Source organism: Galeopterus variegatus, unplaced genomic scaffold, assembly GCF_000696425.1.
Source record: "Galeopterus variegatus unplaced genomic scaffold, G_variegatus-3.0.2 Scaffold3081, whole genome shotgun sequence".
In the NCBI taxonomy this organism is placed as follows: domain Eukaryota; kingdom Metazoa; phylum Chordata; class Mammalia; order Dermoptera; family Cynocephalidae; genus Galeopterus; species Galeopterus variegatus.
The window spans coordinates 15,948-43,146 of NW_007729192.1; the positions used below are offsets into that span (position 1 = coordinate 15,948).

General features: G+C 53.6%; 1 protein-coding gene across 1 annotated transcript in view; it reads right to left on the reverse strand.

Moving 5' to 3' along the window:
• Positions 1–27,199, reverse strand: part of COL27A1 (collagen, type XXVII, alpha 1) — a gene marked incomplete at its 3' end in the record, with an annotated part of 129,804 nt that overhangs the window by 15,205 nt on the left and 87,400 nt on the right. The window contains exons 28-39 of the mRNA XM_008583912.1: positions 25,712–25,765; positions 25,419–25,472; positions 21,454–21,507; positions 16,709–16,762; positions 16,155–16,199; positions 16,013–16,057; positions 15,663–15,716; positions 14,343–14,396; positions 13,410–13,463; positions 12,081–12,134; positions 9,924–9,977; positions 5,415–5,522 (exon numbers count right to left, since the gene is read on the reverse strand). Coding sequence (XP_008582134.1) covers positions 5,415–5,522; positions 9,924–9,977; positions 12,081–12,134; positions 13,410–13,463; positions 14,343–14,396; positions 15,663–15,716; positions 16,013–16,057; positions 16,155–16,199; positions 16,709–16,762; positions 21,454–21,507; positions 25,419–25,472; positions 25,712–25,765 — 684 coding nt within the window. The remainder of the gene's footprint in view (positions 1–5,414; positions 5,523–9,923; positions 9,978–12,080; positions 12,135–13,409; positions 13,464–14,342; positions 14,397–15,662; positions 15,717–16,012; positions 16,058–16,154; positions 16,200–16,708; positions 16,763–21,453; positions 21,508–25,418; positions 25,473–25,711; positions 25,766–27,199) is intronic.

Below are 27,199 nucleotides of genomic sequence, written 5' to 3' on the forward strand. Positions count from 1 at the left end.
TCCCCGGTCCGGTACGGGGGCGACACTGAGGGTTGCGATCCGTTGCCGGACACGGAAAAAGACAAAAAGACAAAAAAAAAAAAAAAATTAAATCTAAAAGCTGACACCCAATTCAGTTACTGGAAAACCTTTATGTTTGGAGCAGCTTGGGTATATGAATCTACTTTGTCAACTGTAAGTTTTATGAAATCTAAATACAGATCAAGTATTTCCAGTGAAAATTTACATCTAAATTGCGATGTGCAGTGAGTGTTAAACACACACTGGATTTCAAAGACGTAGTACAAAAAGGAGAATGCAAAATATCTCAATGATTTTTTTATATTGATTACATACTGAAATGATATTTTGGATATATTGGGCTAAATAAAATACATTATTAAAATTAATTTCACCTTTTTTAACCCTTTTAAAATGTAAAATCACATTTTAAATACTACAAAATTTTAAATTGCATACGTGGCTTCTATTCTGTTTCTATTGGACAGCGCTAGGCTATCTCAGGTCTCTTGCTTCTCCAGTAATAAAATATTCACAATCCTCATGGCCTTAACCATAGGCCAGGCTCTGTGTCCATGCTCTGTATAAATTCTCATTCAATTCTCACCAGTGTTGGGTGGAATGGATTATTTATCCCACTTTAGAGCTAAAGAAACTGAGTCTCAGTGAGATAAAGGCACCGTCTGTGGGCAAGCCACACAGACAGGTTAGAAGTGAGACATGGATCCTGTTTCTGGGGCACCCTGTCCCAGGCTGGTCCTGGTCGGGCAATAGTGAGATCATGACACAGTGGTTGGTAGAATTTGCCGTGGACTGAGGTAATCGCAATGGCTGGCTGATCCCTTGTCAAAGAAATGAGTCAGGACCTAGGCATTCGGCATAAGGGCAGGGAGAGGGGAGCTTGGGACTGCCCCATGACAGGGCACCACTTGTTCTGCTGTGCTGTCTCCCACTGAGAGCATCCCCATGGTGGGAAACCCTGAGTAAGGGCTGGAGCATCCAGTAGGGTGGGGTGTGGGGCTGGAATGAAGACTTGTGCTGGGCCCCAGCCATATAGATGCATTTCTGGAAAGGCCCTGATGGCTCATAAAATTCTATTTTTAAACACTTGACTGTTTCCAGGGTAGGGAGTGGGAGGTATTTGTCCTGCAGCCATGATGCAAAAGAGACTCAAATACAGGCCCCTCACTGCCTCCATCACCCCTCACACACAGAAGCTGGCCCCAGTGACTCTCCTTCCAGTCCTGGCATATGAGAATTGGGAGGGAAGGCAAAATACTGACGTTAACACTGCTACCCACAACAACAACAAACACATCACCATCACCACGACCACTATCACAACCACAGCCACTGCTGCCACCATTACCACCCCTACTGCCATCATCATCATCACCACCATCACCACCACCATCACCACCATCATCATCACCATCAACACCATCATCACCATCACCACCACCACCATCACCATCGTCACCACCATCACCACCATCATCATCACCATCATCATCACCATCAACACCATCATCACCATCACCACCACCATTACCACCATCACCACCATCACCATTAGCATCACCAGCACCACCATCATCATCACCATCACCATCATCACAGCCACTATCGTAACACCTACGACTGCCACCACCACCACCACCACCATCATCACCATCACAACCACTATCACAACCCCCACCACTGCTACCATCACCACCATCACCATCACCATGACCACCACCATCACCACCACCACCACCATCACCACCACCATCATCACCACCATCATCACCATCACCACCACCATCACCATCATCATCACCACCACCACCACCATCACCATCATCATCACCATCATCACAGACACTATCACAGCCCCGTCACTGTCGCCATCACCANCCCCTCACACACAGAAGCTGGCCCCAGTGACTCTCCTTCCAGTCCTGGCATATGAGAATTGGGAGGGAAGGCAAAATACTGACGTTAACACTGCTACCCACAACAACAACAAACACATCACCATCACCACGACCACTATCACAACCACAGCCACTGCTGCCACCATTACCACCCCTACTGCCATCATCATCATCACCACCATCACCACCATCATCACCATCCTCATCACCATCATCATCACCACCATCACAGTCACTATCACAACCCCCATCACTGCCGCCATCACTACCACCACCTTCAACACCACCATCACCATTAGCATCACCAGCACCACCATCATCATCACCATCACCATCATCACAGCCACTATCATAACACCTACAACTGCCACCACCACCACCACCACCATCATCACCATCACAACCACTATCACAACCCCCACCACTGCTACCATCACCACCATCACCATCACCATGACCACCACCATCATCACCATCATCATCACCACCACCACCACCATTATCACCATCACCACCACCATCACCATCATCACCACCACCATCACCATCATCATCACCATCATCACCATCACCACCACCACCATCACCATCGTCACCACCATCATCACCATCATCATCACCATCAACACCATCATCACCATCATCATCACCACCACCACCACCATCACCATCATCATCACCATCACCACCACCATTACCACCATCACCACCACCATCACCATCATCACCACCATCATCACCATCACCACCACCACCATCACCATCGTCACCACCATCACCACCATCATCATCACCATCATCACAGACACTATCACAGCCCCGTCACTGTCGCCATCACCACCACCACCTTCAACACCATCACAGCCACTAACACAATCCCCACGACTGCCACCACCACCACCACCATTATCACCACCACCACTACTATCATCACTGCCACCATCACCACCACCACTATCATCATCACCACCATCATCACCACCACTACCATCACCATTGCCATTATCATCACCACCCACTATCAACATCAACACCACCATCATCACCAACACCATCACCATCAACGCCAACACCACTACCACCACCACTGTTGCTTACACGACCAGCCCTAGCCACACATCCATCACCACCAGCACCAGCACCAGCACCAGCACCAGCTTTTAGTCATTTCTTCCTTTAAATTTATAAAGATAATCTTTTATACTTCTGGTTTATTTTGTAAAGTGCTTTTCTATCCAAAGTTTCATTTGCTCTTTATAGACGAGAAAACCAAGATGAAAGGGACAGTGATTTGCTCAATGTCACACAGAGAGTGGGTTGCTTGAGCCAGAAACTCAGGTTAACCTCTGGACTCTTGGCTCCAAAATTATTTCTGCCACATGTTGCTGCCCATTCCGCAGTTGTAGTACTCACTAAAAAAGGGTCCCTAGAACATCCATTGGAGCTCAAAGTGATCTTAACACACATTCCTTCCAAATCCTTCATCATACCAAAGGCTAGACCAGAAAGGGCGAGGGGCGAGTGAAAGATCACACAGCTAGTTACTGCTGGAGAATTGGGGCCAGTGCCCCTCTTGCTAAATTCCCCCTGGCCCATTTCCCCACCGCTGAGTCAAGCCCAGGGGAAGCCTCCTGGCACGGTGTGTCTGACCGAGTGCCTTGTATTCTTCTCCGATTGTTTGGTGAGCTCATTCTGTTGCAGCTGTTAAGGGGGATTAGCACTCAGTTCTATTTTTAGGAAACAAATATTTTCCCACAACCACAGTTTGTTGCAGGCTAATTTGGATCTGCCCTAGGTTAGTCATGTAAACACTCCAGGAGGGAAAAAGAATGTCAAGAGCAGTCCCAAATAAAACTGGGCTGCTGTGCTTAGGTGACAACATAAATCTCTCCACTTACGGGATGAAGAGCGAGACATATACAGCCCAGGGAGACTGGGCTGCAGCAGAAGCGCAAGTTCTCACCACCTGGTTGGCTCTAGGTGGATGCCAACAGGCTGGTACATTTGGATGGCTGTCTGCAAAGCCACTTAATCCACTGATCTCAAGCAGTTCAATTGAATTGGCCCAGCACTCCCAGGTCACACACACTCAACTGTGGAAACCTACCATGGCCTCCACTACAAGGTCTAGTCCCAAATCATCAGTCTAATGTTGGAGACACTCTAAAGTCAGGCTTCTACCTGCTTCCCCACCTCACGCCCAGAGTCCCACACCAACGCCCTGGATTTCAACCTTGCCAGAGCAGAGAGCCAATAATGTGTACAGTCAAGCAGGCCTGAGTTCAAATTCAAGCTCTGCCATTTCTTAACTGTGTGAGCCTGGAAAAGTTCCTTTACCTCTCTGATTTTCTGAGTCTTCAGGAGCTGCCAGCACTCCCAGGTCACACACACTCAACTGTGGAAACCTACCATGGCCTCCACTACAAGGTCGAGTCCCAAATCATCAGTCTAATGTTGGAGACACTCTAAAGTCAGGCTTCTACCTGCTTCCCCACCTCACCTCCAGAGTCCCACACCAGCGCCCTGGATTTCAACCTTGCCAGAGCAGAGAGCCAATAATGTGTACAGTCAAGCAGGCCTGAGTTCAAATTCAAGCTCCGCCATTTCTTAACTGTGTGAGCCTGGAAAAGTTCCTTTACCTCTCTGATTTTCTGAGTCTCCAGGAGTTGTTATCAGCATCAAAAAAGGAACACTCTGGAAAGCACTGGGCATGTTGTCTAAACACATTGAAACAGTGTAATTCCTTTCTACATCCTCAAGAGCAGGGATGTTCTCTGATTCACCTCTTCCAACTCAAGGGACCCAGCCCGGGGAAGATGCTCATGAGCATTTGTGGACTGACTAAATAAATTTCTGCGAGGGTGGAAGAGCAGAGCTTCTCTGGCTATCTTTTTAATCAACAGAGTTTGGTCACCTCCTATGTGCCAGACACTGGCTGGGCGTTAAAGACATAAATGTAAACCAGACAAGGTCTTGGCCTTCGTGGGGCCAAGAAATACACTGGGGGCTATGCATGCCCCTGCATGGCTTTCTGGACTAGGGGAGGCCTGTGATGATAGCTGAAGGCCACATAGGAGTTAAGCAGGTGATAGGGGAGCGAGGAAGAGAGAGTGTCCTGCACAGAGATAAGAGCACGTGAAAGGCACAGACGTGAGAGCCACGGCTTGTCCAAGGAACTGAGAAATGTTCAGTGGGGCTGCTTATGGGGGTTGGACGATAGCACAAGGTCAGCAGGGGCCAGGTTTATGCAGGGCAGGTCAGCCAGGCTAAGGGGAACTAATGTTGTTCTGAGGACACTTGGGAGCCATGAGAGGGTTAAGCAAGGCAGGCATGTGGTCAGATTGGTTCTCTGGCAAACTCCCAGGTGGAGGAAAGACCTTGGCAGAAGACCACATAGTGGGCTGCTGCCAAAAGACCTCCCATCCAGTAACCTGGACAGGCCTGAGTGTTCATTGTACCAGGCGCCCCAAGTACCACACCCAGCCACATACTCACCCGGATGCCAGTGATGCCTGGGGGACCAGGGGGACCATCCTCACCCTTCAGTCCTTCCTGGCCTTTCTCGCCATGTTCTCCATCAGGCCCTGGGTCACCCCTGTCCCCCTGGGTTGGGAAGGCATGAGGAGGGGAGATAGAAAAAATTAATCACCAAGCCCATTGGAGGCCCCAAACCTCAGGGTTCCATGTGGAAGTCCACAGCCAACCAGCTCTGGAATCCCCCGACAGTCCCCTGAGCTTCCTGAAGGATTGGGCTGGCATGACCTGGTGGGCACAGGAAACATCCCAGACACGGTGGTTTCCATGTGTCCTTGCCTGGGCCTAGGGTTGGGTGGGTGAGAAGCTCAGAGAGAAGCCAGGACCCTGACCACACACACCCCACGGAGTTCACAGGAAGGGGTCAGGTTTGACAGACCAGGGCAACCTCTCCCCAACTTAGACATGTTGGGAGGACAAGAGTTATGAGCTGAAAAAAAAAATTTATGAAGGAAAAAAATTCACCCAATTCTGCTCTCAGAACCAACTCTTTCCATTTTTCTGAGTTGCACTGTCAGCGTACAATACACAACAAGAGTGTACAATAAAAACAATAAATAATAGGTAGTTTTGATCACTAGGTACCAGGCTCAGAGCAGCGAAGCAACCGCTCCAAGGCCACGAAGCTAGTTAGCAGTAAACTAAGCTGTAACGGCCCAACCCAACAGGAGAGCGCGTTCCCACGTTTAGTTGCATTGTGTCGCTCCACTATGAGCACACTGTCCCGTGGCTGCCCAGGGTGCATGGCTGTCACTCTCTCTGGCTGTAGAATACTTTGTCCGTCAAGTGCATGGCAGCGAACACTTACACAGCAGTCATCACACTGGACTGAATTCTGGCCCTTTACATGTACGAACTGACAATCTTCACACACCCTTCGGAGGTAAATACTCCTTTTGTCCCATTTTGCAGATGAGGAAACTGAGGCAGGGCTGAGTTATCCAGCCCAAAGTCCCACAACTTGCTAGCGGTGGAGTTGGGATTTGAAGCAGGCACTTAGACGCCTGGCCAGCTCCTGACAAGCAGGAGCCCGAGGATACCCCTCGTTAGTAGGGGGGTGCATAACCAGGGTCTTTCAGGACTTCAGTGGCTTGGGGAACCTGACATGATCTCCTTGGAAAGGCAACTGCTCACAAGGCTTTGTGAGCCGAAGGCACAGGCTTATAGTTCTCTGCAAGCACCAGCTTTGCAGAGGGTTTTCAGACAAACCCCCAGTACATCTCTGAGCTCTCCTTATCTTATCACTGCCACCTTCACATGTTCCTGGAGAGAGTGGCATGGTGAGCAGAGTGGGCATGAGGGGTGCAGCATGGGCGTGGCTGCAGGGGACAGGCAGCGTCCATCCGAAGGCCATCCCCTTCGGGGTTGGCAGGCCTAGTGGGCCGGTGGCCAGTCTGCACGTGGCTCAGCTGTGACTGTTCAGAGAAGCCCATGGGAAAGGGAATGAAGTCACAGGAACAAGGAAGAGATAGGCGAGGGGAGCAGGCTTGGGAAAGCAGAGTGCGCCTGTGGCAGTTTTGTGTCGCTGCGCCATGCTCTACAAGGGACACTGATAAAGGGATGTGCATCCAGAGGAGAGAGAGCAGGGTTCTGAGGGCATGACGCTGGAGCCTGGGGCTTGGCTTGGCCGAGAAGAGAGGCTCAGGAAGGCGATTGCAGAAAACTCATCCCTGCAGGCTGGTCCTGCTGGGGCCTGGGCTGCGGGTACGGGAGGCTGGTATGGGGGCGTTGCTGGGGCAGTTTCTGGCTCAGTCGCCAGGTGGGGGGGCAGGGGCAAGTAGGAGGGATTTTCCAACAGAGACCTAGAGATGACACGATGGGGAGGGAGACTCCAAGCCGATGCAGGAGCCAGTGCAGAGCAGATCTGGACGCCAGGTTAGTTTCCGAGGTCCACTCCCACTGAGATTCTCACATTCCAAGCACAGCCTGGCATGGGGACAGGGGGTTGGCCCAGATGACTCTTTTGCAGATTTTCCTGGCTCCAAGATTCCGCTTCTGGTTTGTCATCCCTGGCCATCTGCTCTCCTACCTCTCAGAGGCAGGCAGCCTGTTCCAGGAGGCTGGGCTTGTTTTCAGCAAAGGGGCCTAACCTGGGCCCTGCATGTAACCAGGAACCAGGGACCACCCAGACCCACACAGCCTGGGTTCCACATAGCTGGGGAGGTGTCCTTGTGAATTCCAGGCAGAATGGGTTTTGGAAGTTCCTGGAGAATCCCAGAATCATCGGACATCTGCCAGTGCTCAGAAAAGCCTTACAAGTTGCCTAGCTCAACCCTCTCAATTTACAGATAGGTAAACTGAGGCCTAGAAAGGGGTGGAGATTCCTTAACACCACACAATAAGTCAGTAGTAGAGCATGGGTGAGAACCCAGGGTTCTGGCTCCTTCTAATTCCAAGGTTCTCTGCTCAGGGGATAATATCTCCCCCATCCCTGGGGCTTTCCTGCCTAAATTCAAATCTTGCTGCCACCACTCAGTAGCTGTGACCCTGGGAAAGTTTCCTCATTTGTAAAGTAAGGATCAAAGGATTGCTGTGAGGATTAAAAGAGATAAACCATCTAAATAGCTTAGCACAGAGTCTGGCACATGAGCACTGGCTAAAGGTGAACTATTATTCATCGACACCACCAGCGGAGAGATAAAGGGCATAAAAACACTGTATAAAGTGCTCTGCACACCCAAGGAAGAGGGAGTTTCCAGCATGAAGGTGATTTCTGGACAAACACCATAAAGAAAACAGAGATGGGATTCACGCAAGGACCAGGAAAGATGCCGGGCATCTGAGTGACTACTGGGGTCCAAGGACCAGGGTAGAATTAGCTTTGGAGGGAGTAAAAGAGGGTGAAGCCAGGATGAAGAAGCTGTGAAAAGTGGAGGAAGAAAGACTGTGTGGGGCCCCCAAGCCAGGAGGAGCCCCTCCCATCCCACCTCAGCAAAGATTCCAAGTAGCAGAAAGGTGGCCACCCAGAAGTGGGGTGAGGAGGCCTTTTCATCATGCCTTAGTTTCCTCATCTGTGAAATGGGGATGGTAATGTAGCTGAGAGAGTTGCTGGGAGGATTAAATGTTTTCATTCACATAAAGCTTTTAAGGCAGGTGGTGCTCGGCACCCCGTAAACGTACAGAGCCTCAGCCATAACGTTCATCAGCATCGCCACACAGTGTAGCGGGCACCTGGCAAACGGCCTAGAGGAGCTGCCAATGCTCCTGGTCTCCTGGCTGGGACATTTACTGTACCCTGGGGTGCAGCAGGGTTGGGGGCAAGAGAAGCCAGATGGATGACAGACAGGGGGCACCCTTGTCCTTGCAAGAAAAACATGCTCAGCCAGCAGGCACCTGTCAAGTCACCCTGGAGACCAGGAAGCAGGGTAACTGTGGAGAAGCGGTGGTGGGGGTGGAGGTCTGGGGATGGGGAAATCAAGGCCCTGAGAAGAGGGCTGCTTATCTGAGGTCACACGGAGAGTAGGTGGGTGACAGAGGGGACCCCACAATGTGGCATTCGGGGCCCTCTGGGCTGGGGAACCTACTTGCACAGTGTGACCGGTCAGCCCTGGGAAAAGCCCACTTATGGGGCCAGGGACAGGCCTGGGCTGGAGGTAGGACAGGTAAGTCAGAGAGTGATGTTTGTCCACAGTTCAGGTGAGCCCCAGTGCCTCTTTATGGTTCCAGCATTTGTGGCTGACCGGAGAATAGAGAGCAGCAGGGCCAAGTCAGGCCAACAGGCTTTGGGAGCTGTGAGCCATGAGTTTGAATTTCGGCTCCTCCACTCACAGCCGTAGACTCTGGATGGAAACATTTCTGCCTCCCTATGGGCCTCGGTCTTTTCACCTTCTGTGTATGGTGCTGCAGAGCAAGCCAGGACTTTAGAGCCAGACAGGCCCAGATTTGAGTCCTAGATGTGCTGATTACTAGCCATGTTTCCTCAGGCAAGTTGCTTTACATGTCTAAATCTCAGTTTCCTCCTCTAAAGACAGAACTTACCTTGTAGCATTGATGGAGGTGATCCCTATAAAAGGCTTAGTGTAGTACCTGGTACATGTGTGACTAGTCCTCCCTAAATAGTGGCTTATCAGTCATTGGTGGTGACTATTATTTTCCTGATGTTTCAGTATGTTTGGAAGATGATAGATATCAAAGCCCCTGGCTCCAGACCTGGCATAGAGTGGGTGCTCAGGAACCACACTTAGCCAAGAGGAGCTGATGTTTTAAGAAGAGCAGCAGGGAGCACTGGAAGGTGGTCATGGCCCCCAGTCCCTCCTGAGCAGGCAGCCCAGTGGGCAGGGTGGGAGGTGGCTGCTAGACATTGCTGACCCTCCTCTCTATGGGAGCCAGGGGTCTGATCGCTGAGACTTATGGGAACACGGTGTTTCTGGGAGGAAACCGAGGTCTCGGATGGGGGCAGTGGGGCAGAGGTGAGGGGCAGGGCCCTGCAAAACATCCTCCTCCACAGACTTTGCCCCAGAGAGCTCTTACCTTCAGCCCATCAGGCCCCGCAGGGCCACTGTCACCCTCAAGGCCTGGCTCTCCCTGGAAAGGTGGTGAGGAAAGACAAGGAGACATTACTGGAGAGGGCACCCCAGTGTGCTTTTCCTTCCTCCCCCCTCCAAGGAGCTGGACTCCAACCCCCAGATCTCCAGACAGTAGACCCTGGAGGCCCTGGCACACAGAGGGTACACAGCAGCCAGTGGCTGCACTAGTGGCTGAACTAATGAATGAGCAGCAGTGTTAGGGTTAGGGTGAGGGTTACAGCCCTACCCTTAGCTCTTCAGAAAGGGGGAGAAGACCCCCGGCCACAGACTGTTCTATCTGCAGAGGGGTGGGGTGGGGGCTACATGAGGTCACGAGTCAGAAAGTGCTTATCACAGAGATGTCCTGGACACTGTGTCCAGGTTAACTGGTTGGGCTGGGGAGGCAGTGCTGCCTAATGGTTAAGAACAGGCTTTGACATCAGACAGACCTCAATGCCACTACCAGCTTCCCAGGTTAAACCCTGGCTGTTTGGCCACAAGCAAACTACTTCATCCTCATGGGCATCTATTTTCTCATCTGAAAAATGCGGCTGGTACCACTTCTTCAAGGGTTGCTGTGAGGCACAGTGAGCACCCCACAAATGGCAGCCACTTGAGATACTGTTACTGGAATTGGAGTGGGCCCCCATGGAACTCCTTGGTGGAATCCCATTTCTCAGATGAGCAAAGTGAAGCCAGCCCTCCGTCTTACTTGCCAGCAGGTTGGGGATGACAGTAAGAACCGTGAGTCCCTGTCTGACCCTCAGCCAGCTTCCCTGCTTGTCGTGCCAGCTCCAGAGATGCCCCTGGACTCTTCAGTTCTCTAAATGGCTGCAAATTAAGTTTGAGTCTCTCTCTGCATCTAGGATTCACAGCAGTTCAGGGATCATCAGATGCTGGGATAGCAAAGATGTGACAGGTGTGTAGACTCTGCTCCACTTGTACCCGTGGCAGACGTCACTAATCAGTCCACTGAAGCAGAAGCTCCATGTAGCAGGCCTCCCCTTACTCATGGCTGCATTCCCCGTGCCCTGGGAAAAGTGCCTGACACACAGGGGGCAACCCATGAGTTCCTGTCATTGACTTTTCTACTGAGCCTCGATGGAGCCTCAGGATCCTTCTTAACACAGCCCTCTAAGACTCTGCTGATCAATCTTAGTGGGCACAAAAGATTTGCCATCTCAGTGCTCCCAGCTCCACACTCATCCTCTCTCGCCCTGTGGCAATCCCTTTTCATTCTGTCTTACTTCATTTGTGAGCTATCTGAAAACTTTGGGCCATGAGTAGCATTAGGCATTGGAAAAAAGGAAAGACGAGAAATGAGGGGACTGGGATTGGTGGCCTGGTGCCCCCATGAACTGAGACCCACACTAACTCCTTGTCACTCTTGAGCTCCACTTTCTCTGCTGGGAAGGTGCTAGAGGGGGCCTGTTCTGTATCCTCACAGTGCACTAAAGGTTCACATTCAGGCAGGGGCCTAAGAAACCAGGCACAGAGTATAAAGAGGTGGACACAGGGCTGCTTAGAGCAAGATAAACTGGGATTGGTGGCCTGGTGCCCCCATGAACTGAGACCCACACTAACTCCTTGTCACTCTTGGGCTCCACTTTCTCTGCTGGGAAGGTGCTAGAGGGGGCCTGTTCTGTATCCTCACAGTGCACTAAAGGTTCACATTCAGGCAGGGGTCTAAGAAACCAGGCACAGAGTATAAAGAGGTGGACACAGGGCTGCTTAGAGCAAGATAAACTTTGCAGGTTTCTTGTGGAAAAGGGGAAGACAACCTTCCAGGGAGCAGATTTTGAGGACAGCATGTTTTTCAGTAAAGTGCTTGGTGCTCAAATAAGTCTGGAGGGCCTGATTAACCCAAAATAAACCAATTTCTTGACCTCAGGCCTTCTCAGAGCCTTGAAAATGCTACTGTTAAACTGTGTAAGAGGAAACACCGAGCATGCCGTGGGTCCCAAACATTTTGACCACAGAACGCTTTTCTCCACATTGTGGAAATGCTGGCTTATCAAAAGACACTGCACAAGGCTGTAGAGGTTCATGGTCTGTTTCTGCAGTTGAGGAAACTCCCCCCAGCACCCAAACACCCAGGGACAACGAATTTGCTTTAACTTACCCGCTGCCCAATGAGGCCCTGCTCCCCAGGGGTGCCCAGGGGCCCAAGGTCACCCTAGAAGAAACCAAACACAACCATTCCATGGGGGAAGGGCCAGCCCCTGCCCTCACCACCCTTCCTGTGCCCACTAGCTCTGACTTGATGGGGGGGGGTGCGGGTAGCTGGGGAAGGTCCCAAGGACCTAAGGGAAATTGTAAAACACCAACCAGAGCCTTGGCCATGGGTTCTCCCATGCCAGGGCAGAGGGACTGCCTGGACCACCACCACCACCATGGTAACACTGCACAGCACTGCTCTAAGTACTTCTTTATACAACTGCATTTCACTTGCGCAACCACCCAGCAAGGAAAGTGCTTCTTCCTTTAGAGATGAAGAAACTGAGGCACCAAGGGGATCGGTAACTAGCCCAAGCTCTAAAGAGGCAAATAAGTGACAGATTCCAGATCCACACTTGGGGAGTTTTGCTCCAGGAGCACCAGAGGCAGGGACAGCAACTCTGTGACTCAACACCTCCTTTACTCTCACTTGCAAAGAAACCCAAACGAGGAAGAAGCCCTAAATGAGCCAGAGGGTCACCCACCCCCCAAAAGGTCTTTCTCATCCGGGGATTTCCAAGCTATGTTCCCTGCTGGCATCTGGGGACACAAGGAGGAGGCAGAGCTCTGAGCCCCCCGTCCCGTCCCAACTGGAACAATCCCACTTCTTATACATGGCGTGGTTTTCTTCATTGTTGTTTAAGCAAAGGATTCTGGAACTAAACCAACTCTGATAGTCCCAGGCCTCATCCAACTCCCTCTTTGAATGGCAGGGGAACTCAGAGGGGTGTGGTCTGCCCCAAGTCCCACAGCCCCTGTCAGCTGCTCAAAGCCCTGCCTCAACAGTGTCCTCGGGCGGGCCAGGCCAGCATGGCTCGTGGGCCCCAGGACCTGCATGGCAGCAGGGTTCTCTTCCAACAGCAGAGTGGGAGGGTGCTCTCCCCAGAGCCCAGACATCAATGGGTGCCTGTTTCGTGGCAGGTAATGAGGGGCACTAGCGCTGAAATGCAGATGGTATCACACGAGGCTGGGAGGTACCGCTGTCCCAGCATGGATGCAGCGGCAGGTGCCAGAGAAAACAGTGATGGGCAGGGGGCAGGGGGCAGGCGTGGGGGCTCCGGGCCGGCTGGGCACTCTACTGTGGCCATGGCCAGGCCCTGCTCCCAGCCAGGAGCACAGAGAACCCATTATCCCAGGCACAAGAAGGGCCTGTTTCTCTTCTGTGAGGAGGACATGCCACCAGCTGAGAGCTCATTTCAACAGGTCATTTTCCTCTTCTTTCATCCTGCCTCACCTTCATCCCAGCATCTCCAGGAAGGCCCGGTTCTCCCACTGCACCTGGTGGCCCCTGTAAGAAAATGCCATTGGTCTCTCCTAGAGCAAGGCCTGGCCTCTGGTTGTGAGGGAATAACTGAGGCCCAGAGAGGGCAAGAGATGTGCCCGAGGTCACACAGCATGAGAGACACAGACTGGGAGCAGGCTGCACCTTCTTGGAGCTTGGAGCTGGAACTAGGAAGAGGAAGATGTTTGGGCCCAGGCTGGCTCAGCCTCGGGACTACCCCGAGGCTGCTAGAGCCTCTCCCTCCCCACGAATGTGGTTTACCACATTAGGAGCCCCTTGGCAAGCACAGGGAGGAAAATTTCATGATTCACATAACAACAGGGGAGGAAGCCAATGGATGCTGTGCTCAAGGCCAAGTGATTCTCCTCAGCCAAGCCAGCATGATGAGGGCGGGAAGGGGTCCTGAGAGCATCACGTGTGCTTGCAGCGCTTGCATAAACCCCGAGGCTCAGTTTTCTCCCCTGGCTGAGGCAGGGAGGTGTGAGGCCCCTTCCAAGCTCCCCTCTGTATGACCCTCAGAGGGCTGCATTGATGGTCAAACCCCTGTGCTGGGGTGAGGTCCCAGCAAGGTCAGGACTGTAGAGCATTGCTTTTTCCAGTGGTGTCAAAAGAGGCACCGCCAACATCCTGTATGGGAGGATCCTGCCACCACTGCGTCCCACCCAATGCTCCTGAGACTGGGAGCCCAGCTCCTCACCCTATGTCACTGGCATGGATCTGCCTCTCTGCCAGGGAGTTTACCCTTCAACTCTGCAGTACACAGGACATGAGCATCTCCCTGGGCCAGGACAGGGAACAACAGACAGGGGCCCCCGGAGCAGGGCTGGCAGGGGTTGATACACCCCCAGCAGCATTGTGGGACCAAGAGGGTCCCTTAGCACTCACCTTGGGTCCCATCTCTCCTGGGGGGCCAATTGGCCCCTGGGGTCCCTGAGGGCCCTGGAAGACAGACAGACAAACAGACAATTGGGAGAAACCAGGCCGGGCCCACTTTGGGCTCTGAGGCTTGACAATACAGCCTGGAGAAGTAGGTAAGGGAGAGAACCCACACAAGCTGGGACTCTGCAGCCCACCCCCAGCCCACCCGGCCTCACCAAGGGGCCTGGTATCTGCAGCTCCATCCCACCAGTGGCCTCCATTGTGTCCCTGCCAATCCATCTGCACACTCTCCTACTCATCTGCCCAAAGTCCAGCGGGGCCCTCCCCTGCTTAGAAACCTTCCAGCTCTTGCAGCCTGCTCACTGTCCCCTCTGCCTAGAATGCGCTTCCACCTTGGATCCACCTCTGGAAACCCCCAGCCACAGCCACCCCTGCCCCGGCCAGCCCATTGTTCAAAAGGGCGACTCCTTGGGCCTCAAGAGGTGGTAATGCAGCACTGGTCCTGGGGTACAGGGGGACCCCCTGTTCTCCCCCTCTCCCACCCAAGGATCCTTCCCCCTCAACCCCTAGGACTCTGTCCTCTCCTTGCCATCTCCAGAAGCACCACTCTCTGCAGCCTCCTCATGGGGCCCCCTGACACCCAGGCTGTGCCCCAAACCCATCCTTCCATGGGCACTGTCTGAATGGCAAGATGATCAGGTCACCTCCTGTTTCACAACCTTCAATGGCTCCCTGTTGCCCTTGGGATAAAGAGCACACTCGCCATGGCTCCTCCTGCTACCTGCACTGTCTGAATGGCAAGATGATCAGGTCACCTCCTGTTTCACAACCTTCAATGGCTCCCTATTGCCCTTGGGATAAAGAGCACACTCGCCATGGCTCCTCCTGCTACCCTCTCTGAGGTCATCCTCTCTCCACTCCAGCCACGTGGACTCTGCAGCCCCCAGCCAGCTTGTGAGTTTCTTCTAATCTTCCCTCCCTCCTTCCCTCCCTCCTTGCTTCCTTACACCTTTCACTGTGCTAAGCACCTTCTGGACAGTTCCTCATTTCATCTTCTCCACAGAAGGGCAAGATGGAGACAACTGCCCCCATTTTACTGGCAAGAAAACAGGCTGGAAGGTAAGCTGAGACTCAAACCCAGAGCTCCTGGGCCAGCGCTGCCACCACCACCCCAAGGCCTGGTCCATCAGAGTGGCAGAGCCTGGCACTGTCCCTCTCCAACCTCCTCCTTGTCCAGCCCCCTAGCCCACACCTCCAAGCAGCTGACCCAACTGAGACCAGCCTGCCAGGTGCAGAGACACAAAAGAGGAGGGACAGGGTGCTTACCGGTTCTCCTGAGAGGCCCTTGGTGCCTGGGGGACCTGAGGGACCTGGGATGCCCTGCAGAGACAAGACAAAGGTGACCTAAGTCCATGGCCTGTCCCACCCTGCCTATCCCTGTTCCCTCAGGCAATCCATCACCGAGTATTAGGGTCCTCCACTACCCTCTGCCATATAACAGATGAGCAGGCTGAGGCACAGGGTCAGGGGACATGCTGGAGGGTCTTCAGTGAAGGGGGTGGGCTTCTAGAACCTTGGGGGTTTCCACAGAAGGATGGGACCTTGGTTAAAATGGCTAATATCTTCCCTGACCCCAAAGCTACACATAGAGAATTTCCAGAGCTGGTACTACTTACGGGAAAGCCTCGCAGGCCCACGTGGCCTCGCTCACCAGCTGCGCCCTGGAAGCACACGTGGGGGTCATTAGAGGCACATGTCACAAGGCAGGGAGCGGGAGGGGGCCTGGCGGCCGGCCTGCTTGGCCTTGGCCTGACATACCTGCTGTCCAGGCCGGCCCGGTCTGCCCTGCGGTCCTGGAGGGCCCTACAGGAAGCAGAGCACGACAGTGGGAGAGGGTGCTGGGGAGGACCCTTTACCAAGAAGGGACCTGTCCCCACCCCATGGAGATGGAAAGGACTTGTGAGATCACAGCATTCATCCCCCTCCTCGTTGTGCAGGTGGGGAAACTGAGGCCCAGCAAGGGGAATGGCTCGCTATAGTCACCAGGAGCTCTGGGTCAAGAACCAAGGATCCTTTCCTACCAGTGGGGCTGCCAAAGGCAGTCTCAGCCCACAGGGGATCTGGTGGGGCTGGGAGTCCCAGGAAGGGGCCAGAGAGCGTGTGTGATTTCTTCTCTCTCTTGCTTTCTCTTGCTCTGATCTTGCAGGGGGACCAGGGAAAGTGGATGGGATGAGCTCTTGGAAATGTGCCCTGCAGTGTCTCGGGACTTCCTGCCATCCCAAAGGGGCCTGGTGCTAAGGGAGGGGTAAGCTTTGGTGCTTGGGTTCCCGACCCATGGGAGAAGGTTTGAGCAAGGGTATGGGGGTCAGTACCTTCGGGCCCCTGGACCCCTGCTCCCCAGCTGGTCCGTCTGGTCCTCGGGGGCCCTGGAATAGAAAAAGGGACTAGCACAGTGGACAGCAGGGGTCTCCCTTGGGCTGAGAACCAGAAGGGCGGGGCTGCCCAGAGCCTGGGGCTTCTCCCTGCTCCATCCTGGGACTCCCTCCTCTTCTCCTTCCCGCATGAGGTAGGTCACCCTTGTGCAACGTGCCTGCTGAGCTAGCTCTGCAGAGAAGGCACACACAGTGAACACAACTAGAGGCACCACCCTTCCCGAAAAAGGGAGGTGCGGGAACAACCCTGTTTAAAGAGACCTTGGGGGTCACCCAGCCAACCCATTTCCCAAACAATGAGACTGAGGGCCAGAGCAGAGACACATGGTCAAGTCCCCACCCCGGGCCTTCAGACTCTGTGGCCACACGCTCTTCCCAGAGCACACGTGGGGCGGAAACAGGTGTTTGAACTACAGCCCTTGGGGGAAGCTGCCAGAGAAGGACCTGGGGAGGGTCTGCACATGGCCAGCTGCATGGAGCAGCCTCTCTCCAGCCGGATGTGCCAGCTAACCTGGGCCGGATCACAGAGGAAGAGCCAACATGAGGAGAGACTGGAACAGGGCGGGGTGTGCACCCACGAGCAGGAGTCAGGCTGCTGCTCCCTGGAGCCCTGAGCTTAAGTCTGACCCCTGAGACAGGAGTCTTCATCCTGGACTATTGGGAGGGCCTGGGGGCATGTGCAGTGCACCTCTCCCCCGACTGCACAGATAGGAAGGGGGAGGCCCAGCCAAGGGAAGTGACTTGTCCGAGATCCCTTAACACATTAGCAGTTGGTATCCACTCCAGGGTCCCACCCAATGTGTTCCCTCCTTGGGGACTCCCACAGAGACACAGATGGGATGGGGTCTCCTGGAAAAGGCCCATGGAGAACAGAGTGATGTTTGTTCTGTAGGGGGTTGGAAGAGGCCCAAGTTGAGGGGAGAAAGTGTCCTGTGAAGGAGGCTGGCCCACCCCAGCCTGGGAGCCCAGGGGACTAGCCTGCAATACTGCCTCAGATGAAGGGAGCTGGGGAAGTGTCTAGGCGGGGGCAGGATGAGGAAGGAGAAAATAAAATGAGGAAAAAATCATTTAAAAATCAAACAAGGAAATTTTCAATGAACAATTAAGCCAGAAAAAGTGGAAATGCCAGTTGCCTGGAGCTCCCGATGCTTTAATTCCACACTACAGCCCACAACAGCACCTCAATCTCAGGACACATGGACACTGTGAAGCCATGCATTAGACTTCACGTCCCGATTCATGGACACAGAAGGTGGAGGCAGCCAGGTCACAGGAGGTCAGGACAGAGGCTGAGCTGATGGGTAGGCACCTGGGTGCTCCTGAGATATGGCTTCTGGCCCCTGGGCCCTGTCTCCAGCTGAGACAGAAACTTCCCAGAAAGGGATAGCTCCAGGAGTGGAGCGGAGGTTCAGAGATGTCGAGGGCTTGGCCTGAACGACACAGCACCCAGTTTACGCTAGGATCAAAACCTTTCTGGGAGAAAGATTATGTGGTCTAACAATCATGGTGACAACAGCAGCAGCAGCAATAATAGTGAAAGCTATCATCCTCACTTTACAAATAAGGGAACGGGCTCAGAACAGAGGCGAACTTGCCTGTGGTCACACAGCTAGTAAACAGAGGGGTCAGAATTTGAACCGAAGTCAGCCAGATGACTATTTTTCCACCACTACCTCCACTATTTATCAGAATGAGAGTGAGCTCCCCATCACAGGGGGTGAGCACGTCAGAGCCTAGAGGAGCCTACCAGGAAGGGTGCACACTCAGGCAGGTGTTGGAGAAAACAATGTCTAAAATCCTTCTTATCTGGAAGAACCTGCTAGGCCAGGACAGCACTAGAGAGCCCAGAAAGAAGCTGGCTTGGGGGAAATAGGACCAGCCTTTCCTACCTGTAGGAAGGGGGAGGCAGTGGGACCACCAGCCACCGTCTCCCCAGCTCCACTGCACAGGGGGAGGAGCGAGGGCTGCTACACATGCTGACCCTTGCTCTGGGCCACTCTGGGCCTCGTCCTGTGGGTCCTCTAGCCCTGCCCCTTCCTTCTCCAATTGAACAAGGGCAGGTTTCTATCAGAGCCGCATGTCTGCTCTTTTGCATCCAGTCCCCGAGGAAGATGTTGGAGGAAGATGTTTGCAGTCACGGCTGGGGCTGCCCTCCAGCCAGGCCTGGGGTCAGGCAGGAGCCCCTCCCTGCCCAGGACATAAAATGTGGCCAATCAGAGCTCTTGGGAAAAAGGGATGGATGAACGAGAGGGAGGAAACACATGTTCAGCACATACTACGACTCACTGCTGCCCTATCAGGCGCTTACCATGTTCAAGGCGCTCGTTAAATGATCGAGTCCTAGTGCCATCACACCAGGTGGGCCCTGTTGCTGACCCATTTTACAGTGGAACAACCAGAGGAGGCTCAGAGAGGGGAAGTCAGTTGCTCATGGTCCAAGAGCAGGAGCCAGGATCGGAGGCCAGGTCTGCTGAGCTCTGACCCCCACACACACAGCAGAGTTCAGCCTTAGGTGCCTGAATCTCAGAATCCCCACAGTCCCCTTGGAAGGAGGAATTAAAGCTGCCCGCCTGAGCAGATCAGAAAAAAACGCTCAGAGAGGTTCAGAAACTGGCCTGAGGTCTCACAGCTGGTAAGTGGGGAGACTGAGACCTCTATACCTGTCTGAGCTGAGAGCCCCATTCTTTTGACTGGGGCCGGTGGACCAAGGTCCCAGTCAGCAGCCCCACCCTGTCAGCAGAGGTTCCGGAACCCCACCCTGCCCTGGACCTCAAACCCTCAGTGCTCATCCTTCTTGGATGGGGGATGGGGTAGGCAGCAGGGCCCATCCTACACATGGGCAGGAATGCAGACAGGGCCTTGCAGACCTCCAAGCCCATTCCCCATGGCACATGTGGGGAAACTGAGGCCCAAAGAGCAGCAGGGCCTTGCTAAGGGCACAGGGCAAGCCAGGAGCTGAAAAGGACTTGCCTGGAATTGAGCTGTTTCACAGGGACTCTCAGTTACCCCATCTGGGAAATGGCCAAGGGTGGCCTGCTAGGCAGGGACCCAGGGGACGCATCTCCTGGGTTTTGCATTCCTGCCAAACCCAGTGGAGAGAGGGGCTCGTTTTCCCGATGCTCCTCTCCCAGCTGTGGAGACTTTGATGTGGTTGGGAGCCTGAGTTTCCTCAAGCAGGAGATACATTCTTCAAGCCACTGCTGAGAAGGGGTGGCGGAGATGGTCGGGGGCAGCCCAGTGAGTCGAGGAGGGCCTGAGCCTTGCATCTGGGGCAGGGCTGGGGCCTGGGCCGACACAGCTCACCCTCCAGCTAATCCGGCTTCCTGGGGCAGGAGGGAACGTGCACAGGATCGGAATAGAACCCGGCTGCCTTTGGGCCTCGGCCCACTTGAGGAGGCCCAGAGAACTTGGGCACTGGGAGGGGCCCTGCTGCGCCAGAGGAATGCCTCTTAATCTCCCCTCTCCCAGGCCGGCTGCTCAGGCCATCTGGTTCAGGGGAAATTTTAAAACCACTTGAAATCCAGCCAAGAAGAGAATAATAATCAGAGATCCCCTGTGTGGAGCTCAGCTATCAGGCCTGGGCTGCCTGGACTGCCTGCTCTACCTGTACCATTGCATTCCCTCTTGACAACAAGGCCGCAAGGCCCAGCACCTGTACACTAGTTGGCAGCAGGAGACCATTCCATCAACCTTCCTGCATGCTTGAAAATAAGGCTGAGTCCAGTAGGCAAAAGAGCCAGATTCTCTGGGTTCAAATCCCAGCTCTGCCACTTGCTGACTGTGCAACCTGAGGTGAGTGACTTAACCTCTCTGTGCCTCTGTTTCCTCAACTGTAAGTGGGAATAAGAATAGCACCTACCTGGCAGGGTAATGTTGAGAACTAAACAAGTTAATGCACATGACAGACGGTACCTGGCACAGCGTAAGGGCTGGTGATTACTCCTGCCTACTCCATTCAGGCCAGCCCTTGTTTAAAACCCTCTGTGGCTCCCCACTACCTTTGCAGCATAGCCCATAGGCCTAGCTGTGGCTTTTAAGGCCCTGCTTTTAAGGCATGGTGTCTGCTAAGTCTCAGCCCCATCCCTCTCCCCATCCTTCTGCTGACCCCAGGGTCCCTAAACATACCACACTCCTCTCACCTTAGGGCTATCCCCCTGCTGGTCCCTCTGCCTGGAACCAGCCATCTCCCTCTCCTAAAAGCCTCCCTTGGAGCCCTGCCAGCTGTGGTGCCTCCTATGGCTCCCACGCTGCCTGTGCCTCTCCCACCCCTGTGCTGACGACCCTGCACTCCATTGTCCAGGTCTGCCAAGTTGTCTGTTTGAACTACTGATTGAGTCACAAGGGCGGGCAGGGGTCATGCCTGTTCTGTTCACCGTATCTGCAGAAACTCCAACTACTGTGTGTGTGGCACACAGTAGGTGCTAAATAAATGGGACTTGAACGAATGAATGAACAAAGCACTGGTACCCTTGCCACTGAATGGCAAGGCCTGGTGCTCAGAAATGGGCTGGAAAGATAGGTGGGGCTCCCACACTCAGAGCCAGGCCCGGGGTGAGCCTGGATCCCTGCCAAGTGCCACAAAAGTCCCAGATCTCAGAGCTGGGGAGAGGTCAGTGACTGGTAGCCCTGCCGCAAGTGTTCCCCTCCCCACCAGTGTCAGCCCCCGGGAGCTACAGCCCACTTACCCGGCGTCCCTTTGCTCCCCTCATGCCTGGTGGGCCTCGAGATCCTGGAGGACCCTGTGGGGAAGAGAAAGGGCTTGGAGAAGCCTCCTTTTTAGGGAGTGACAGTACATTGGGGGCTGGGAGCGTGGGGGGCAGAGCGTGAAGGCCACAGCCCTCAGACAGGCGCGGCTCAGGAGCTGCCCCTGCCTCGGCCCCAGCAGCTCCACACTCACGGACCGGGCACCCAGCCACTGGGAGAAGCAGTGGCAGAAAGAGCTCGGGGGAGGCGGAGGAAGAACCTGGAACCCAGCCCTGAGGTGAGCCTGGGAAGCAAGACAGGGGAGAGGAGCAAGAAAAAGCAGAAGGGGGGGAGGAGAGGGGCGAGGGGGGGCCCAGAGAAGGGACAGGGCCTGGTCAAAGAAGATGCTCAGTTACCTTGGTCTGATGGAGGAATGACAGAAAGAGGAATAAAAGAGAGATGGGGAGAGAGGAAAGACACCGGGGCAGGTTTTGTTCTTTGAATTCTCTGCACCTGGCCCAGCACGGGCATAAGACAAGTACTCAGGAATCTGTGCAATGACCAAGGAACACATGAACAGATGAAGAGGGCAGAAGGGTGGGCAGGGAGAGAAAGAAGTCGGAGCGGAAGCAGGCTGCCTCACTGCGTAATGTCTAGGCCCAGCGTGATGGACATCAAGCAGCGACTTCAGCCCAACCTCCAGCCAGGACCCCTGTGACAGCCACAGGAGCCTCCCAGCTCTGCTCCGCAGTGACTCTCAGACAGGGCGTGCTCCTCCTACACGGAAGAGACAGCCTCGTCCCCTCTCCAAACGCCAGAGAGGCCCAGCTCTGTTTTGGGCCTTGGGACAAAGTTTTGCTGCCCCCCCTTTATCTCCCCTCATGGCCTTGAGGGGTGCAAACACAGCCACAGCCACCGGCAGACCCTCTGACAGCTGCTGCTGAGGGGCTGATGTGAGGGGCTGCGTCCCAGCCTGGCCCCGTTAGCCGAGCAAGCAGGGCGTGGACCCTGGCTTGGCCCAGTAAAAAAGCAGCTCCGACTCCCGGCTGGTGGAGAACACAAAGACTGGGTGAGAATGGACTGTTTTATGGAGTGACCTCAAATCTCAGAAGGCATGCAATTTGCCTCTGGGAAATTTCGGGAGCCAAGTCGCTACGTAGAGACAGTGAGTAGAGTCCTTCACAGAACAGGCTGTAGCACCAGGGAGCCCGGGTTCAAATCCCGGCTCTGCCACTTACTAACTGTGCTGCCTTAGGCAGGTTACTTAGACTCTTTGGGCCTCAGTCTCATCATCTATAAAATGGGAACAAGAGGAGTCCCTACCTCTCGAAATAACAAGGAAAATCCTCAGTAAAAGGTAGCTACCAGCCCTCGGAAAGGGAGAGGAGGTCAGAACCGGACGCTAGACCCAGTTCTGGTCACTGGATGACCCTGGGCAGGGGCCACAGCCTTTCCAGTGCCCCCCCCACGATAATGGGATAATTATCTTAACTGACCTCAATGGACTACATCAGGAGAAATGGATGTTAAAGTGATTGAAAAAGTGGGAAAATGGCAACAGATGTGAACAGTATCCGCAGAAATGTCACTTTAATGTCTTACTAAAAATAGTGGTAATTATCTGACAAATAGTTATTGCCATTCATTAAGCACTCAGTACATGCAGGTAGTTTGCTAAGCGCTACAGCATGCACTATACCATTTTTTTCTCATGACAATCTCATAATGAAGGCTGTGTTATGCTGACTTGTAGATGAAGAAACTGAGGCTCAGAGGAACTATAAATGTTGCCAACAATCACACAGCTAGTAAGTGGAGGACACAGGATTTGACTCCCGAGTGTCTGGTTCTGAAGTCAGTTTTGCGGGCGTTTGTGCTACAACTTCTCCAGCAGCAATAAGGGCAGCAGCTGGCTGGCCAGAAGGATCCCCAAGGGATCCGAGGGAGGACCCCATACTGTAGCAGGGGAGGGTTAATGGCAATCTTGGGATCTGAAAGCAGCAAGTGACTCTCTGGTTTCACTAAGCCTGAGCCAACCCATTGAACAGAGGGAAGGACTGAGGAAATGGGGTTGGGGGGGGGAGGTAACAGGAGCCAGGGGGTCAAGGGATTCAGAGGAGGCCCGCACCTTTCTCCATGTGCTGGCCTGGATGTCCCCACATTTTCTCATCTTCCACTGACCTTCCACCTTGTCCCAGTGACTCCTTTCCAGGCTTTCCTCCTCCCACTGGACAGATGGGGAGACTGAGGCCCAGGGAGGCTGAGGTCCAGGGCCACAGGAGGTAGAGTTTGGTGATGGGCTTTGGCCCTACCCTGGACACCTCCCACGCTGATGGTCTCTAGTCACTCCATCTCCAAACACTTTGGTCTGGGGGGCTGGACCCTTGGATCTCGAGCTGGGTGCCCCGGCCTGCCATGCTAGCCCCACCCACCAGGATGTTGGTCCTCTGACCTCCTGCTTCTACCCTCAACACTTCCGCTTCCACGTCACCAGCCCTTCCAGCCCCAGGCCAGATGTGGCTTTTCCTCCTCATGAACAAGGCAAAAAACCCTCACAAGTCATTGGGAGCCCAGTGGTGGCTTCTGATGCCTGCTCTGCACCGTGAGAACTTTCCACCTCATTAGAAAGAATTGTGGGGATGGACACAGTCATCTGGTGCTCGGCACCTTCTTCTCTGGATGATGGTTACTGGTGTCCAGGCTTCTCGTCCTTGGACTAGTCCCTCCCTATCCCTTCTCAGCACCTAGTGTTGCCTGGCACATAGTAGTGCTCCATAAAGTTCTGTTAATGACTGACACAATTTCTATACTTGATATTCCCACTAGACAGTAAGAATTTTAAGAGTAGGACCTATTTCTTACCATTTTTGCACCACCAGGGTTGAGCATATGGCCAGCACACAGTAGGTACATGAAAAAGTCTGGAAACTGAGCTGGTCTTGCTTCCCTAATCAGCACAGAGAACTGGTCTGTGTGGGTTCCCTTGAGTTCAAACCACCAGAGGCTCCTGAGCTCTCCCTCATCAGATTCCAGGGAGCTCCCCAGTCTGAGTTTTACAGGGACCTGAGCAACCTGAACTCATCATTCCCTAGCTCTGTCTCAGGGTCTGGGCCTGGATTGGTACTCCACCCCCTGTACTCTTTCCATCTGCCTGAAGCCCACCCTGGAATGGACTCCCAGCCCTGAGCCCCGGCCGTGGCCGAAGTGAGTGCCCTTTCCCAGTCTCCATCACCATCAGCAGAAGCAGAGGGACCTGAAGCAAGCTCCACCTGCTCCAAATGACAGCAGCCCCTCCCCTCTCCACATCACTCTGCAGGAGTGGAAAGGGCCCTTGAATCCAGCCCTCCCAACCTCTCCCGCCATTCTTGGCCATGAGATCCTCAGGGATAGTTCTGTTTCCTCAGTCATCACAAGAAGCCCAAGACCCCTGGGTCTTTTGGCTCTGACCCTCAGCCTCATTTGTCCCAAGTATTTCCCATCTTCTTGCTGCTTCCTCCATAGCAGCATCACTTACTTATTGGATTTTCTCTGTCCCGCCGTCCACAGCAGAATATAAGATCCAAAGGGCAGGGCCTGCTTTCTGACTTGTGCACTGCAGCACCCCTAGCTCCTGGAGCTGCCCGGCACATATTACACAGAATTTACTGAATGAATAAGTGAATGCACAAAGCAGTCATGCTGCTATGACCAAGATGCTTGCAAGTAACGAACATCACTATGTAATGAACATCAGCCCCGCAGTTTCATTTAACCCACATGATCACACTGTCATGACCATGATTATATTATCTGTTTTTCAGATGAGCAAAATTTAGGCTCAGAGAAGTTAAATGATCTGTCCCAGGAATATAGCCAAGAAGTGGCAGAGCTAGGATTCGATCCCAGTTCTGTCTGATTCTGAGGCCTGGACACCTTACCCTTATTTGATAGTGGGTTTGAGCTCAGGGAACATGAGGGCTTTGCTCACCGGGGGTCCAGGCTCTCCGGGGGTCCCAATACCACCTGGCATTCCAGGATGACCCTACCAAGAGAGAGAAGACAAAGCAGGAGTCAGCTGGGGAGGATGCCTCTTCCTCCTTCAGTCCCACCTTGGCCAGCTCAGCCCCAGCCCAGGGCCACAGGCAGCAGCCAGGCCTCCCAGAGGGAGAAGGAGCTGGTCATCTTGAATGTCTTGGGTATGCAGAGGCAGGCAGAGGACAGCAAAGCTGTCACCTGAGGCTGTGACAGGAGAGGGCAAGAGGATGCAGACTTACTCCTTACCATCGACCCCTTGGGTCCAGGCACACCTGGGGGTCCCATCATGCCACGATCACCCTGTTGGAGACAGCAATGCAGGGAGGTCACAGTGGTAGCAATGGATGGTTCTCTGGGGGGCAGGTGCAGGGAGTCTGCTAGAGACCCAAAGAGGGCAGGGATTTGCCCAAGGTCCATAGATAGTCCCTTCCCAACTCATGGCCGCATCACCCAGGTGGAGATCTGGGATTTCACTCAGTGAAATCTAAGATCTCTGCAAGTTTCCTGGGAGGCCTCAGCATCCACTGTAGCGTGAGTTTCCTTCCAAGGATGGTCCTGATTAAGGATATACTAATTGCACTGTCCCATTTGATCCTGGCCCACATCATGTGGTCCTCATTAGGCCTGGCATGCCCTGGCTGGGCTTGCTGAGGCGGAAATGGCAACAGAAGGCATTTCTTTCACTGTCCTCACCCCCTGCCCAAACCTAGATGAGACACTGGAGAATCAGAGACATAACTCCTTCCCTCTCCACCAACCCAGACTGACCAGGCAGAGATGGCAGGTGCAGCAGACAGAGCTATGATCGGAAGGCAGGGTCTCTGGGTTCTAATCCTGGCTCTGTTTCTGTGAGGCCCTGTTTCCTGTATCCACTCAGCCAGCAAATATTTATGAGCACCTACTATGTGCCCAACACTGTATACCAGACCCTGAATATACATACAATGGAGAGCAGAAACAGACAGACCTGCTCCTGTGGAGCAAGACACTCGAGTGTTGCAGGGGAGATGGACATGAATCACCAGAAGAAACACAAACTGCAGCAAGTTGGGGAGTCAGCACATTGCTAAGGTGTTACAGTAGGAGGGTGTGACCCACCTGGGGGCACGATGGTCAGGGAAGGCTTCCCTCAGGAAGTCTCCTTGTACCAAGAGCTGAGGGATGATAAAGAATTATCCAGGCAAAAAGGGCAAACACGGGAGGGAGCGGGAAGAGTGTGCCTGGCCAAGGGAATGGTAGGGGTCACGGTCTGTAGGTGAGGAGGGACATGGGCATTTGAGCAACAAAGGACAGCAGAGATGACTTTGATACTGTACTATAGTTACATAAGATGTCACCACTGGAGGAAACAGGGTGAAGGGTACATGGAACATTCTGTACTATTGATTGCAACTTCTTGTGAATCTGTAATTATTTCAAAATAAAAAGTTAAATTTAAAAGAGAGGAAGAGGGGCCGGCCCGGTGGCGCACTGGAGAGTGCGCCGCTTGGGAGCGCGGCGGCGCTCCCAGAGGGTCTGGGACACAGAGAGTGACAAAGGGTGAGGCACAAGATGAGCCTGGGAAGTCAGATGGGGCCAGATAAGGAAGGATGCTTCCTCTCTCTAGACCTCAGTTTCTCCATCTATCCAATGGGAATAATATTGGCTCTCCTGGAGGTTCTGCTCTAGGGATTAGATAAGCTCATGCAAATTCAGGCAGGTGCCCTATAGGGCCTATGGTGGGAAACGGGAAGC